The 13,707-nt window shown below is 40.8% G+C and overlaps 1 protein-coding gene across 1 annotated transcript in view; it reads left to right on the top strand.

Moving 5' to 3' along the window:
* Positions 1-12,630, top strand: part of LOC121289269 (bromodomain testis-specific protein-like) — a 77,212-nt gene extending 64,582 nt beyond the window's left edge. The window contains exon 15 of the mRNA XM_041208535.1: positions 12,528-12,630. Coding sequence (XP_041064469.1) covers positions 12,528-12,549 — 22 coding nt within the window. The 3' untranslated portion in view covers positions 12,550-12,630. The remainder of the gene's footprint in view (positions 1-12,527) is intronic.
* Positions 12,631-13,707: the final 1,077 nt, after the last annotated feature.

Raw genomic sequence — 13,707 nt, 5'->3', positions numbered from 1 at the left:
GCAATAGACTTTAAGTGATGACTCTAGACTAGTTTCATAAAAATAAGCATTTTAAAAAAAATCTCAATTTGTGTCACTGACTGATCTGGAATTTATTACCTGTCCCTAGTTGTGCTTGAGATGATGGTGGTGGTGTAGTTTCATCTTGAGCTACTCTAGTCAGTGCTCCCACATTATTATTCAGTAGGGAGTTCCAGCACTTTGGATCAGCAATTATGAAGGAATGGTGGGCGACTGTGTCCAAGTCAGGAGGGGAACCTGAAGGTAATGGTGATCCAAAGTATCTGCTTCCCTTGAATCCCTAGGTTAGAGGTCACTGATTTGGGGAGTTGCTGCCAAAAGAACCTTGATGAGATGCTGCAGTGCATTCTTTGGGTAGTATGCTTAGTGGGGAGGTGGATGAGATGCCAAACAAGGAAATGGCTTTCTCCTATATCGTATTGAGACCCTAAAGCAGCATTAATGCACCTTCCGCCTCCCCCTGCCCCAACCACCACCCCCACCCAAGTACTGGGTGTCAGAGAAGCAGTCTAACAATTTAGAGACAGTGGAGGAGTCGAGAGAGGTGATGATGAGGTAGAACTGGATGGTGGTATTGTACATGTTGAACACAATTTTGTGTTTTTGGATGATATCAGAGGGCCAACAGTGGATGACAAAGAGGAGGGGGCCAAGGACAAAGGAGTTAGGAGTGCAGATTTAATTTTTTAAATTCATGATGGTATATCCAAGTTAATGCAGGAAAAATCTGTGGAAGCTCAGATACTTTGTAAATGCAGCAAAAAAATAAGGCTGGCTGTAAATAAAGATTTATAGCAGAGCTATACAAAAATAAATCTTATGACTACTTTGCAAAACAGGAGGCTATAGGAACTTTGCTATAGGTTCAGATGGTTAAGCAGCATCACTTTGTCAATGGGAGAATTTACGTACACACCCCTTAAAATTTCACCTTGCCATATAAATCATTCTTATAACCTGTTGCATTTAAGGAAGTCACAGTTGTCAGACCTTCTAATCCTCAAAATTAAGACCTAATGCATCAAGCATCTCCTGTCGGGCAGATTCATGTTGGGAAAAATTGCAACAGTATTGTCTGTCGCTTCTCAGTTCTTCTGTTGAAAGTAACTCTCAGATGTACATGAGGTACATGTAGGTGAAACCAAAGATTTCACACCCGTAGTTTCACTCAAAAAAAAAACCAAACTTGATGTGGCCAGTGTCAGGCAAATTGGGGATTTGTTTTTTTTTGTTTGTGGCCCAACACTATTTGAAAGCCAACCTGTTCTTGCAGTGACCTAACAGTACTTCCAACTTGTGGACGATTCTTCTTTTCACTCTTAGTTAGAGCTTGAGCACTTGCATGGTTTCCCAAGTTCTGTGTTTCCCCGCTGGATTAATTTGCAGTTCTGTTCCCCAACCTGAATGGGCCATAATGGTGTCAGTCCTACTGTCAAGTTTCTTTTTTTTTTAAATGTTTCCTGAATGTGGCCAATGCTGTACATGTCTAATTGCCTTTTGAATGCTATTGTGGAATTTGAATCCACCATGCTTCCAGGTAATTAATTCCGCATCTTGATGACCATCTGTGTGAAGAAATTTCTTCTCATTTCCCCTCTAGGTCTTTTGCCAATTATTTTAAATCTATGATATCTGGTTGCTGACCCACTTGCCAGAGAAAATAGGAGCAAGCAGGAATTATCAAAACTGCTCTCCTTAACTTGATCTGCTCTAAGGAAAATCCCAGATTCTCCAATCTGCACATAACTAAGCTCCCTCATCCCTGGTATTATTTTAGTAAGCCTCTGTACCCTCTAGAAGGCCTTGACATTCTTCTGAAAGTGTAGTACATAGAATTATACACACCACTCCAACTGAGGCCTAACCAATGATTTGTAAACATTTATCATAACATTTTTGCATTCAATACCATGCTTACAAAGCCAAATATTCCACATGCTTTCTCAGCTATCTTCTTCATTTGCCTTGACACCTGCAAGGATTTTTGAATATGCACCCTTCTGATCCCTCTGCTCTTGCATGCCTTCAAAATAGTACACTTTTTTTATATTACAATTCCTTTGCATTCTGTTTCTCCCAAAGTGTGTGTCACTCCACAACTATACCAGTTAAATTGCATCTGTCATGCGTCTGACCATTTCACCAGTCTCTGTCCTCCTGAAGTCTGCTACCACCCTTTCCACTATTCACTATGTTGCTAATTTTGTATGGGTCAGTAACTTTGACATTGTACTCCCTATACCCAAGTCCAGGTCAATTGTATATAACAAGAAAAGTAAATGCCTGAACACCAGTCCTTGGGGGACCCCACTACACAGATCTTTTCTTCAGAAAAGCATTTGTTCATCCGGCATCAGTTTTGTAAGCAAATTACCACTGCCCCTTTAGTATCATGTTGCTTCTGCTTTCAAATATATCTGCTATACCATACTTTGAAAGTCCTTCTCTCCACAAGAAAATTCCTTCCAAGCATGCACCCTGTGTCTCATTGCTGACCATGTGGTCTTTGGATCTGTTAACTGTCCAGGGTGTATTTATATTATCACTGTTTCTCAGGATCCAAACATGTGGTTGCAAATCAGGGCTTGTACACATCAAAAGTAGCCAAAGAGCACTAGGCATAGGCATTGCACAAAGTTCTAGAACATTTCCTAAATTTATTTTCTACCTCCAGTTCCTGTTTGAAAACTAACATATTAAAGATTAAAGAAAAGCAACATCAAAAGTAGTTGTGAAGCATTTCCCATTAATTGTTTGGAATTATTTTATGGTAGGCTATGAGGTGGTAGTCATTTTGTCTAGTAAGCAAATATCTGTTCAACATGAAGTGTTTTAGCTATTGGCTTCTGTTGCAGCAGTCACTCAATATAATAGGATATTGTTAGGAACTAGAGATTGTTTTAAGTAAGTTGTGTGTTTTAGGAATAAGCTATGGTTTTAAGCTTAATTTATATTTTATTTATTTTTGAGGTTAAAAGGGTGAAACATTGGTCTTGTTTCATTTAGATGTTTCTCCGAGAGATGGTGTCTGCACGTCTGTGGCATTTGTTTGTATACCTGCATTTTAATGAGGTTTTACAACCCTTGAAGTGGAGAGCTGTGTTTCAAGGGAGGTTAACAGATTAGGGAAGTTAAAACAAAGTATAAAAAGCTCTGCTGTTGCATAGTAACGGCCCACAGAGACAGGGAGAAACAGAAAAGCAATTTGAGTTCTGTTGATAGGGCATTCCACAGAAACTGCCAGAGCAGGCAGGAAGGGAGCTGCAGGGAGCAGATCCCAAAGAAAAAGCCCCAAAAACCAGGGAGTTGAGCAGAAGATTGTCCCAGGAAGACAGTAAAGTCAAGGGAAAAGAACAGGAATCTGAACTGGTCCTGTTCTGTCGAATTGAAAGTAAGGAGCAGAGGAAAAGGCTCCAAGTTGAAATCAAAGCTGTGGGGGCAGAATCGAGAGAAAGTGGGCTTAAGAGAAGTCAGGAGATCTGAGGAGACAGCCAAAGGTTGATGACTCCATACTATGGGCCTCTGAAGCAGTGGTGTTCTGTTGGCATGGCTGAGTCTTAGTGCACATGGAAGGTGAAGCTTGAATACATGTGGCAACCCAGGGAAGAGGGACAACAGAAGCAGAGGTTGAAACCTGGAGATGGATCCTTGTTGAAGACATCCAAGTGAAAGCATAGCTTGAGAAAAAATTCCAAGGCGAGTTCTTCATGAATGGAGGTTGGAAACCCTTGGGAGACAGATGGAGTTCAGTGAGACAGGTTGGTTCTTGGTGTGACCAGCATCTGGGGGAAGTTGCTGAAAAATCTATAGCACCTGCTTTGGGTGGCATCTGTCACTGGGTTTGAGTGTGGTGTGTCCAACCACAGGTTGTCTATTGGTTTACATGGACTGTATCCTTACAGTGAAATTAGTGTGTAAGATTTTGTAACTTGTGTTATCCTTACAAATCTATATACATCTGTAAAGGTATGGTTTTGGGTGAAGGAGTCGTGTAATATAGTTCATCCTTTTCTTGTTTAATAAATGTTTTATTCTTTTGTTAAAACTCTGACTCTGTTCAGTAGCCAGCCACACTCCTCATTTCTAAACAAAAATTAAAAGTTAGAATTTATCAAGCCGGGTACCACACTGGGATCTGACTTGCCCAGTAGTAATCTCAGCTGGGATCATAACAATATGTAGAACCCAGTTGCAAGACTGAAACTAATTTTATTTAGAAAAAAGCATATGATATTGCAATGATCTAATTTCAAAAATCAGATTGCGTCAAGCAATTCTTGCAGTCTGAACCTGTCAACTGATTATTGCCTTGTAATCACTCCTGGTTACCAACTTTCTTTTGTATTGTATACAAACAAAATTTCCTTTCAAGATGTCACACTGAAGCAACACTTGTGTTGCAGAGAAAAAGAGAAGGAAAGTATTGTGGAAGAGAATCAAAGAGCTCAAGACGAGGTCAATGAGAAATGCGCAGAGCAGAAAATGCAAGAGGAGTATGAGGCACAGCAAGAATCACTAGAAAAAGAAAGAGAGCTGGCCAGGAAAAAGGAACAAGAGCGTAGAAGAAGAGAAGCAGTAAGTAGCCCAAGACAATACTTTCCAAGAAACTAAGACTGTTACTATATAACTATTTAGTCATTGTAAAATAATGTGAATTGTATTGTACTCAAGGTGGTAGTTTTCCTGATAACTTTTCCATTTCTAAGAAACTGTTTCCACTCATTGGTAAAAGCCGCACACAGGCAATCCTTCTTTCACAGTAGGGACCTAACACAAAATTAATTTGTCTTAGCAGTTGAGTCTTCAATTTGAGTTGCTTCTTTGTAGTTATTAAGAAATGCCCCAATTTGGTGGTGCTACAATACAATGTAATGGACTGGGAGTCAACCAAGTGTATTTTTTTTAACAAACTACAGTATTTGTCTTGAGCAATTTTGATGCTTAACTACACCTACCCATATTTTTAAACAAATTTCCTGGCTCTCCATATATCCATACAGCTGTCCCTGAACATAACCATGTCTTCTGCTTCAGTGGCCTTTTCTAGCAGCTTATTTCATACCTCTGTTACCCAAAGAGGTCCAAGGAACCCAAGGGTGGAATGGTTCAAATATTCATCTCTGATCAACTTAGTTGCCTCAAAGAACGGTCACTTTTTGCTATGTTCAAACAATCTTACGACTCCCATATTAACAGATATTTTTCTCTCAACCTGGCGCCTTCTTTGTCATTAATCTCCTGGGTCTTTTAAAACCTTACCTCAGATTATTTTGGCTGTCATACACACTCAATGCAGGTGGTTAATTTCAATTATCCATCCTTGTCCAGAGATTTTAATGAACTTATGATAACATGCCCAGGAAATCAGAATAAACAACCCTAAGTAGAAATTGCTTTTAGTTACTAGGAGTAATCTGTCTGGGAAGATGATTGCAAAAGTACCCCCCCCACCACCCACACACACACACACAACTCCCCCACACCCCTAGTTGCCAAAGAACTTCTTACTTCTTCCAGAGCCTGTGCATCTTGCCCGTCAATGGATATCACAGACCTAATCTTCATTGTGCAGCAAGCTCAAGAAAAATGCAAGCAATAGCTACTGCATATGGCCTTTTTTGACTTCTCAAAAGCCTTTGTTTCTGTCAACCATGAAGCATTATGGAGTATCCTCAAATTTGGCTGCCTTCATAAATTTTCCATCCTCTGCCTACTCCACAATGACATGAAAGCTGTGATCCTCTCCAATGGAACCACCACAGACCCTACCTCAGTGAAGACTGGGGTCAAACAAGGGTGTGTCATCACACCAACTCTTTTCATCTTCCTCACTGCAATACCGCACCTCACCTTCAAATTACCCATGGGAGCGGAGGTAATCTACAGAACAGACAGGAAACCATTCAATCCAAAACCAAAATCACCAAAGGATGTAGTGCCAAATTTGCGGTGCCAGTGCTATAAGAAAATGTGTTGGCCTTATCATTTCTAAATCTTCTATTATTGTTTTCCTATGTATTAATCATTTGAGTCCCCAAACATCAGTAAACCTATGCTTTTTAAGTGAAAAATATTAGTGCAGGAAAGCATTTTATTTTGGACCATTTGCTATTTTGAATCCTTAATCTTTAGCATAGCTATAATTTAATTATGCAGCAGTTTAATTATTTAACTCAAGCCTATTAAAAGATGAATTATAGAAAACTTCTCACTGGGGGATGGTATATAGAGGAGCTGCTGCTTTTCTTGATTTATATTTATAACCTAGACCTGGGTGTACAGCACACAATTTCAAAATTTGAAATGATGCAAGACTTGGAAGTATTGTGAACTGAGGTGGATAGTGATAAACTTCAAGAGGATATAGAGCAGCCGGTGGAATAGGAAGACAAGTGGCAGAAGAAATTTAAGAGATGTGTGAAATGATACATTTTTGGTCAGAAGAACATGGAGAGGTGACAAAAAATAAACAGTACAATTCTAAAGGAAATACAGGAGCAGAGGGAAGGGGTTGGATTCTGACCTCCTTCTCCAGGTTACTGGATCGGGGGGTGTGGAGCAGCCTCTGGGAGGGTACATTTAAATACAGGGTGCGAATACTGCAGTCAGAAGCTAGGGCTGAGGAAGTGTCACCCAGCAAAAGCCCCTGGTGAATCCACAGATTCACAGTTTCATCATTCAGTGAATGAACAAAGTACAAGCAGATCAGTGGAAAGTATTGTTTCCTTTACAGCTAACTTCAACGCCCCACCCCCCTTAACACCAGAGTCAACACCAAAAAAAAGGTGCAAAATAGATGCTGCAATTCTGAATATTTTTAGAAAACAGAAAATATTGCAAATATTCAGCAGGTCTGGAAGCATCTGTGCAGAGAGAAACTGAATAGCTTCAAGTTTCTTTAGTACAGTACTGGGAAATGTTTGAGATGCAACAGTTAACAGCATATCAGTGCAGGGCTAAGTTAGCCTTTTACAATGTGCTTAATGAAAACATCTCAGTATTAACCTAACCAAAAAAAAGTTCTAGGAATGGACTTGGGTGCCTGAACAGATCTCGAACTGTCTGATCTTGGCCATGTAGTCAGTCAATCACACAACATCGCTCAATGATCAGACAAATGCAGTATATGAAGCTCAAGGATTACTTTAAATTCAGGGAGAGCCATAGACATGAAAATGATCCCACTCCACCTTAATACAGGACTCAACCCATTAAACAAAGTGGTAAATCCTTATTTTTGTTGGCAAATCCTTACCCAAATAGGCTTATCCTGTTAATTATTCATTGCTTTGGTGGTGTTGGGAGGGAAAATGAAACAGTTCCATTGAGGTGTTATTATTCTTTTAGTCATTAAACAGTCCAGTAAGTTAGTTTTTAAAATCACAAAACAAAATACTTCCATTTAAACAAAAGCAAAATATTGCGGATGCTGGAAATCTAGAACAAAAACAAAAATACCTGGAAAAACTCAACAGGTCTGACAGCATCTGCGTAGAGAGATACAATTGACGTTTCGACTCCATATGACCCTTCATCAGAACTAAAAAAAAATATAGACATGAGATGAAATATAAGCTGGTAGAGGGGGGTGGGAGGGATAGGTAGAGCTCAATAGGGGGCCAGTGATAGGTGGAGGCCAAGAAGATACTGCCAAAGATGTCATAGACAAAAGGACAAAGGGGTGTTGACATTATGATATTATCTAAAGGATGTGCTAATGGGGACATTAAGGGTAGCAAGCAGGACAAGCTAGTGGCAGATGGCTCTAGTGGGGTTAGGATGGGGGGGAAGGGAAGGGATTGAAATGGGCTAAAAGGTGGAGATGAAACAATAGATTGAAATAAATTTAAAAATGGGTGGGAAAAGAAAAATATATTTGTAAAAGAAACAAATTATAAATTATTGGAAAAAGGGGGATTGGCAAGGGGGTGGGGATGGAGGAGAGAGCTCATGATCTGAAATTGTTGAACTCAATATTAAGTCTGGAAGACTGTAAAGTACCTAGTCGGAAGATAAGGTGCTGTTCCTCTGGTTTGCGTTGTTTCACTGGAACATTGCAGCAGGTCAAGAAAGGGCATGTAGGCATGACAGCAGGGTGGTATGTTGAAATGGCAAGCGACAGGGAGGTCTGGGTCATACTTGCAGATAGACCGAAGGTGTTCTGCAAAGCGGTCACCCAGTCTGCGTATGGTCTCTCCAATATAGAGGAAACCGCATTTGGAGCAACGAATGCAGTAGACTAAATTGAGGGAAGTGTAAGTGAAATGCTGCTTCACTTGAAAGGAGTGTTTGGGCCCTTGGACGGTGAGGAGGGGGGAAGTAAAGGGGCAGGCATTGCACCTTCTGCGGTTGCATGGGAAGGTGCCGTGGGAGGGGGTTGAGGAGTAGGGGGTAATGGAGGAGTGGACCAGGGTGTCCCAGAGGGAACTATCCCTGTGTAAAGCCGCCGGGGGGTGGTGAAGGTAAGGTCTGTTTGGTGGTGGCGTCATGCTGGAGTTGGCGGAAATGGTGGAGGATGATCCTTTGAACGCAGAGGCTGGTGGGGTGAAAAGTGAGAACAAGGGGGACTCTATCATGGTTCTGGGAGGGAGAGGAAGGTGTGAGGGCGGATGCACGGGAGATGGGACTTCCTTGCACTTCCCTCAATTTAGTCTACTACATTCGCTGCTCCCAATGCAGTCTCCTCTACATTGGAGAGACCAAACGCAGACTGGGTGACCGCTTTGCAGAACACCTTCGGTCTGTCCGCAAGCGTGACCCAGACTCTCCCTGTCGCTTGCCATTTCAACCTACCACCCTGCTCTCATGCCCACATGTCCATCCTTGGCCTGCTGCAACGTTCCAGTGAAGCTCAACGCAAACTGCAGGAACAGCACCTCATCTTCCGACTAGGCACTTTATAGTGTTCCAGACTTAATATTGAGTTCAACAATTACAGATCCTGAACTCTCTCCTCCATCCCCACCCCCTTTCCGATCCCCCTTTTTCCAATAATTTATAATTTGTTTCTTTTTACAAATAGTTCTTCTCTTCCCACCTATTTTTAAATTTATTTCAATCTATTGTTTCATCTCCACCTTTTAGCCCATTTCAATCCCTTCCCCACCCCACCCCACCCCCACTGGGGCCATCTGCCACTAGCTTGTCCTGCTTGCTACCCTTAATTAGCACATCGTCTAGATAATATCACCACCGTCAACACCCCTTTGTTCTTTTGTCTGACATCTTTGGCAGTCTCTTCTTGGCCTCCACCTATCACTGGCCCCCTGTCAAGCTCTACCTGTCCCTCCCACCCCCCTCTACCAGCTTATATTTCATCTCATGTCTATATTTTTTAGTTCTGATGAAGGGTCAATAGGAGTCGAAATGTCAACTGTATCCCTCTCCGCTGATGCTGTCAGACCTGAGTTTTTCCAGGTATTTTTGCTTCCATTTAAAGTTGCCCGGGAGTTCCCTGAATTTGAAACATGGAAAATTGATAAGTGAGGTTCATTTCCTTTGTCCTGCTCAACTGACCCTGCCCCTGTGAAACTTCTTCACCAATCAGGATGCTCGCAAAACTTTCTGGCCAATCCCCAGAGCACATGTAACTTTCAGACCAGAATGTAAAATTGGCAGAGGAAAGAGCGCAAAAATATAAGGACACTGGTTCAAACATTATTAAATAGCTGCATCTTCCTCCTGCCACCTTCAAGACAATACAACTTGTTTTGTACTTGGCACCACATCTACATATATATATTTTTGTAATTAACATTTTCCTAATTGCTTTAAAAACGTAAATTGCATTCAGGACCTCGATCACTGACATTTGTACTCTTGATGCTCATTTTGGAGCATTATATATTCTAATTGTTGTAGCTTCCTGTCATTTAGATATTACTTAGTTAACATGTTACTGCTGCACAAAAATGTACCAAGACATCAGGACAAGTGTAAAGGGATTTCTCAAAACATGACAAACCATGAGAGAAGACCTGGCAGTGGTGCAGGAATTGTTTTTGATGCTGCTGCTCATTTGATTTATATTAATAAATTTTGTATTAATAATGACTGACTTCAGAACTACATTCTTTTGCATCCTTCATTATGATTTTTGTTCATGTGGTTTATCTGGTTTGGGACCCTTTAACTTTTCTAGCACCGCCCGCTTATAAATTGAAATTGTGAAATCAGGGGATTACTGCTGGGAATTTTTGCAGATTCCTACTTCTTGGTTTGATAGCCTGAGCAAATTCAGAATAATGACTCAGTGGTTTCCCACTAAATAAAGGGCACAGTGGTGTAAAAATAATTAACTAGTTTAAAACATGTTTAAAAGGATGAGTTGATTCTAAAAGTCTTTCACTTCAAGTCTTTACTGTGCACTCTTCCAGAACAAAAGAAACAATACCATCTTTAAAAAGAAATGTCAGTACTTTTAAGAAAAATTAAAAAATAACAAAAACATTTAGTTTATGGAACCAAATAACAATTCCTGCTCTCCTTCCAAACTCCTCCCCACTCCCCTCCCCAGCAGCACTGCAGCAATGTGTAAAATTGACCTGACTGACCAGCTTCAAAAAATTGGAACTCTAAGCGCTCCTTTCTCCCGGGCCCTGGTCAGAGATGCTGGAGCAGCGTTCCGGCAGCACTACACCCCTGAAAATCACTCTACACTTAGTCATCAAGCTTCAGTCTTCAGATGAAGCTTGTGTGCACTCAATCAAACTAAAGGATATGAGAACTTTCACTAAATACCTCAAAAACTAAGGTCCTGTTCCAACGAGCTCCTACAGCGCAGCACCTCCCCCTGCTCCCCCACCCCTGCTGCGCCGATTAAGATCAATGATGAGACCTGAAAACGTGGCCATTTTTCCAAATCTTGGGACCCTTCCTCTCGCAAAGGCAGACATTGCCTTCAATGTGCCAACTCAGCTCACTGAGGAGAAGAATATTTGAGGACCTGGATCTCAAACCTGAGACAAAGACCATGGTTTCCAGGCAGCAGTGATTCCCTTGCTCCTATACGCTTCAGAGACTAGGACAACCTACAGGCAACTCAAGGCATTGAAAGTACCATCCGTGATGTATTTGCAAGATCCTCCAAATTCTGTGGCAAGAAAGGTAGTCCAACTGCAGCATCCTCCCCCAAGCCAACATGCCCAGCATCAAGGTACCAATCCCTCAAAACCAGCCCCGTCGGGTGGGAAATGTCATTCGTATGCCTGACGCCAAACTCGAGAAGAAACTGCTCCACTCGGTCGCAGCAGGAGACTCCCAGTAACATAGCAGAAACGCTTTAGGGATTTCCTCAAAAGCATTCTTGAAGAGATCAAACATCCCCACTGACTCATGGGAGACCCTGGCTGTGACAGGCTAAAATAGAGAAGGTTTATTCGGGAAGGCACCAAACACACACTTCGTTGGCAGAACGCAGAAGCGAAGTTGAGGCAGCACAGAAAGCGCACAAACTTCCAAAAGACTCATATACCTGACCCTTCAAGCATCACCTACCCCACATGCTGCAGATCACTGATTGGACTAGAGTGGAAGCAAATCATCCTCAACCCCAAGGGGCTGCTAAGAAAAAGGAGGATAATCTATACCTCCCATAAGATCATCCTCCAGCATTCTAAAGTGGTAGATCAACTGAAAGATCTTGATTTTGCAGTTTAAAATAAAACTTTTTATAAAGACAAACCAGTATTAGTAACAACCATTTAGTTATCTACTTACAGCAGACATCCTTCTCCACAAAACGGTGAACAAAATAATATGGGAAAGCTAAGAATTAAACCAATCCTTTTGTAATTAGCATCTAAATTTTATTTTTCTAGAAATTCTTAACCACTTAAACCATTTCTGGGAAATTCAAACTGATTTTCTGTCTTACAGGAGTTTCAACGTAATGGGTTTCTCTTCTGAGATTTTAAAAGGAATTCATTGTTTTAAATAGAATGACTCTCGAGTACAAGTCAGGAGTGTGATGGGCATACTCTCCACTTGCCTGAACGAGTGCAACTCCAACAACACTCGATGCTCAACACCATCCAGGACAAAGCAGCCTGCTTGATCACTCCATCCACCACCTTAAACATTCACTCCCTTCACCATTGGCACACAGTGGCAGCAGTGTGTACCACCTACAAGATGCACTGCAGCAACTCCACAAGCCTGCTTTGGACAGCCCCTCCCAAACCTGAAAACTCTACCATCAAAAAGAACAAGAGCAGCAGATGCAAGGATACACCACCACCTGAGAGTTCTCCAAGCCACATACCATTCTGACATGGAACTATATTGCTGTTCCTTCACTGTCACAAACCTGGAACTCCCTCCATAAGGTCACTGTAGTTGTACCAATATCACAGGAACTGCAACAATTCAAGAAGGTGACTCACCACCACCACCTCAAAAGGCAACTGGGGATGGGCAACAAATCATGGCTTTGTCAAGAATAATGTCATCCCAATGAATGATTTAAAAAAATAAATAAATAACATTTATCTCCATTTCTTTTACAGATGGCGACTACCATTGATATGAATTTACAGAGTGATATTATGGCAACATTTGAAGAAAATCTTTATTAGAAATCTTGGAAATAATTTGGACTCAGATCATGCAAAAGTAAATATCCTATCTTCATGATGACTGAGATGATCTGAAATGACAGTTCTGAGTCTTGCATTCTTTTCAGCATATTCTGGACACTGGTTATTAATGGACCCTTACATCAGTTTGACCACCAAATGCTTACTGCAATGTTCCCCATACACAGAGGAAGATGGAAGAACACGCATTTGCATAGCACCTGATGTTCTTGCATTTTTCAAATGTCCCAAAGCTCTTCACAGAAATTAAATGCATTGTGTATATTGGCAAACTGTTTGTGGTTTATGGTTCCTACTAGATAAAGCAAACTTGCAAATGGGGCAACAATATCCCTTTTGTCCCTTTTAAAAACCTGAAGTTAAAAGAGAATGTGATGTTTTGAGTATTTAGGGATAACTGGTTTATAACATAAACGATCTCAGAAAAATGAAAATTTCATCTACTTGCACAAATGGCTTTCAGCTCACTGTAGTTACAAAACTTTCATTTTGAATTAACCAGTTTACAGCAGTGATGTACTTTCAAATACTTGTATTGGAAAAGAATTGAAGGGACAAGGAATAATATTCCAAGTTAACTTAGAGAATCATACTATTCAAATAAGTTGACTGTTACATTGGGGAAAAAGATGTGATGAAATTTTTTTTCTACCCTAATGTTTTGACCTTGGCATTAAAATTGAGTTAATAAATATGCATGTTGTGAGTTTTTTTTCACACTTGGCATCAAATATCTAATAAGCAGGTTTCCTTTTAAAATGCCTGTGACTGGATCTCACTATTTTCTGCAATTAGGTTGCATTCCCAAAATTTGTGCTTTCCTAGTTTCACTGCTTTGGAACTGACGACATATTTGCAGTTGGTAGCAACTAGATAAAAGTGAAGAATTTTTCCTTTTCAAAAACAATCTGCAGTAGTCTTTATAATGACCCTGTTGAAGTTTATTCATCAGTGTAACGTTTCAGTATGCGATCTTTAGTTTTTGGAAGGAAATAGTAAATTTTTGACCTCATGCTTTCCATTACAATTCCCCTTCCCTCCAATCCAACCCACCCCACTAAACTCCAGTTATCCTTGGTTAATGTCTTAT

Source organism: Carcharodon carcharias, chromosome 16 (assembly GCF_017639515.1).
Source record: "Carcharodon carcharias isolate sCarCar2 chromosome 16, sCarCar2.pri, whole genome shotgun sequence".
Classification (NCBI taxonomy): Eukaryota; Metazoa; Chordata; class Chondrichthyes; order Lamniformes; family Lamnidae; genus Carcharodon; species Carcharodon carcharias.
This window is presented reverse-complemented; position numbering and strand designations above follow the sequence as displayed.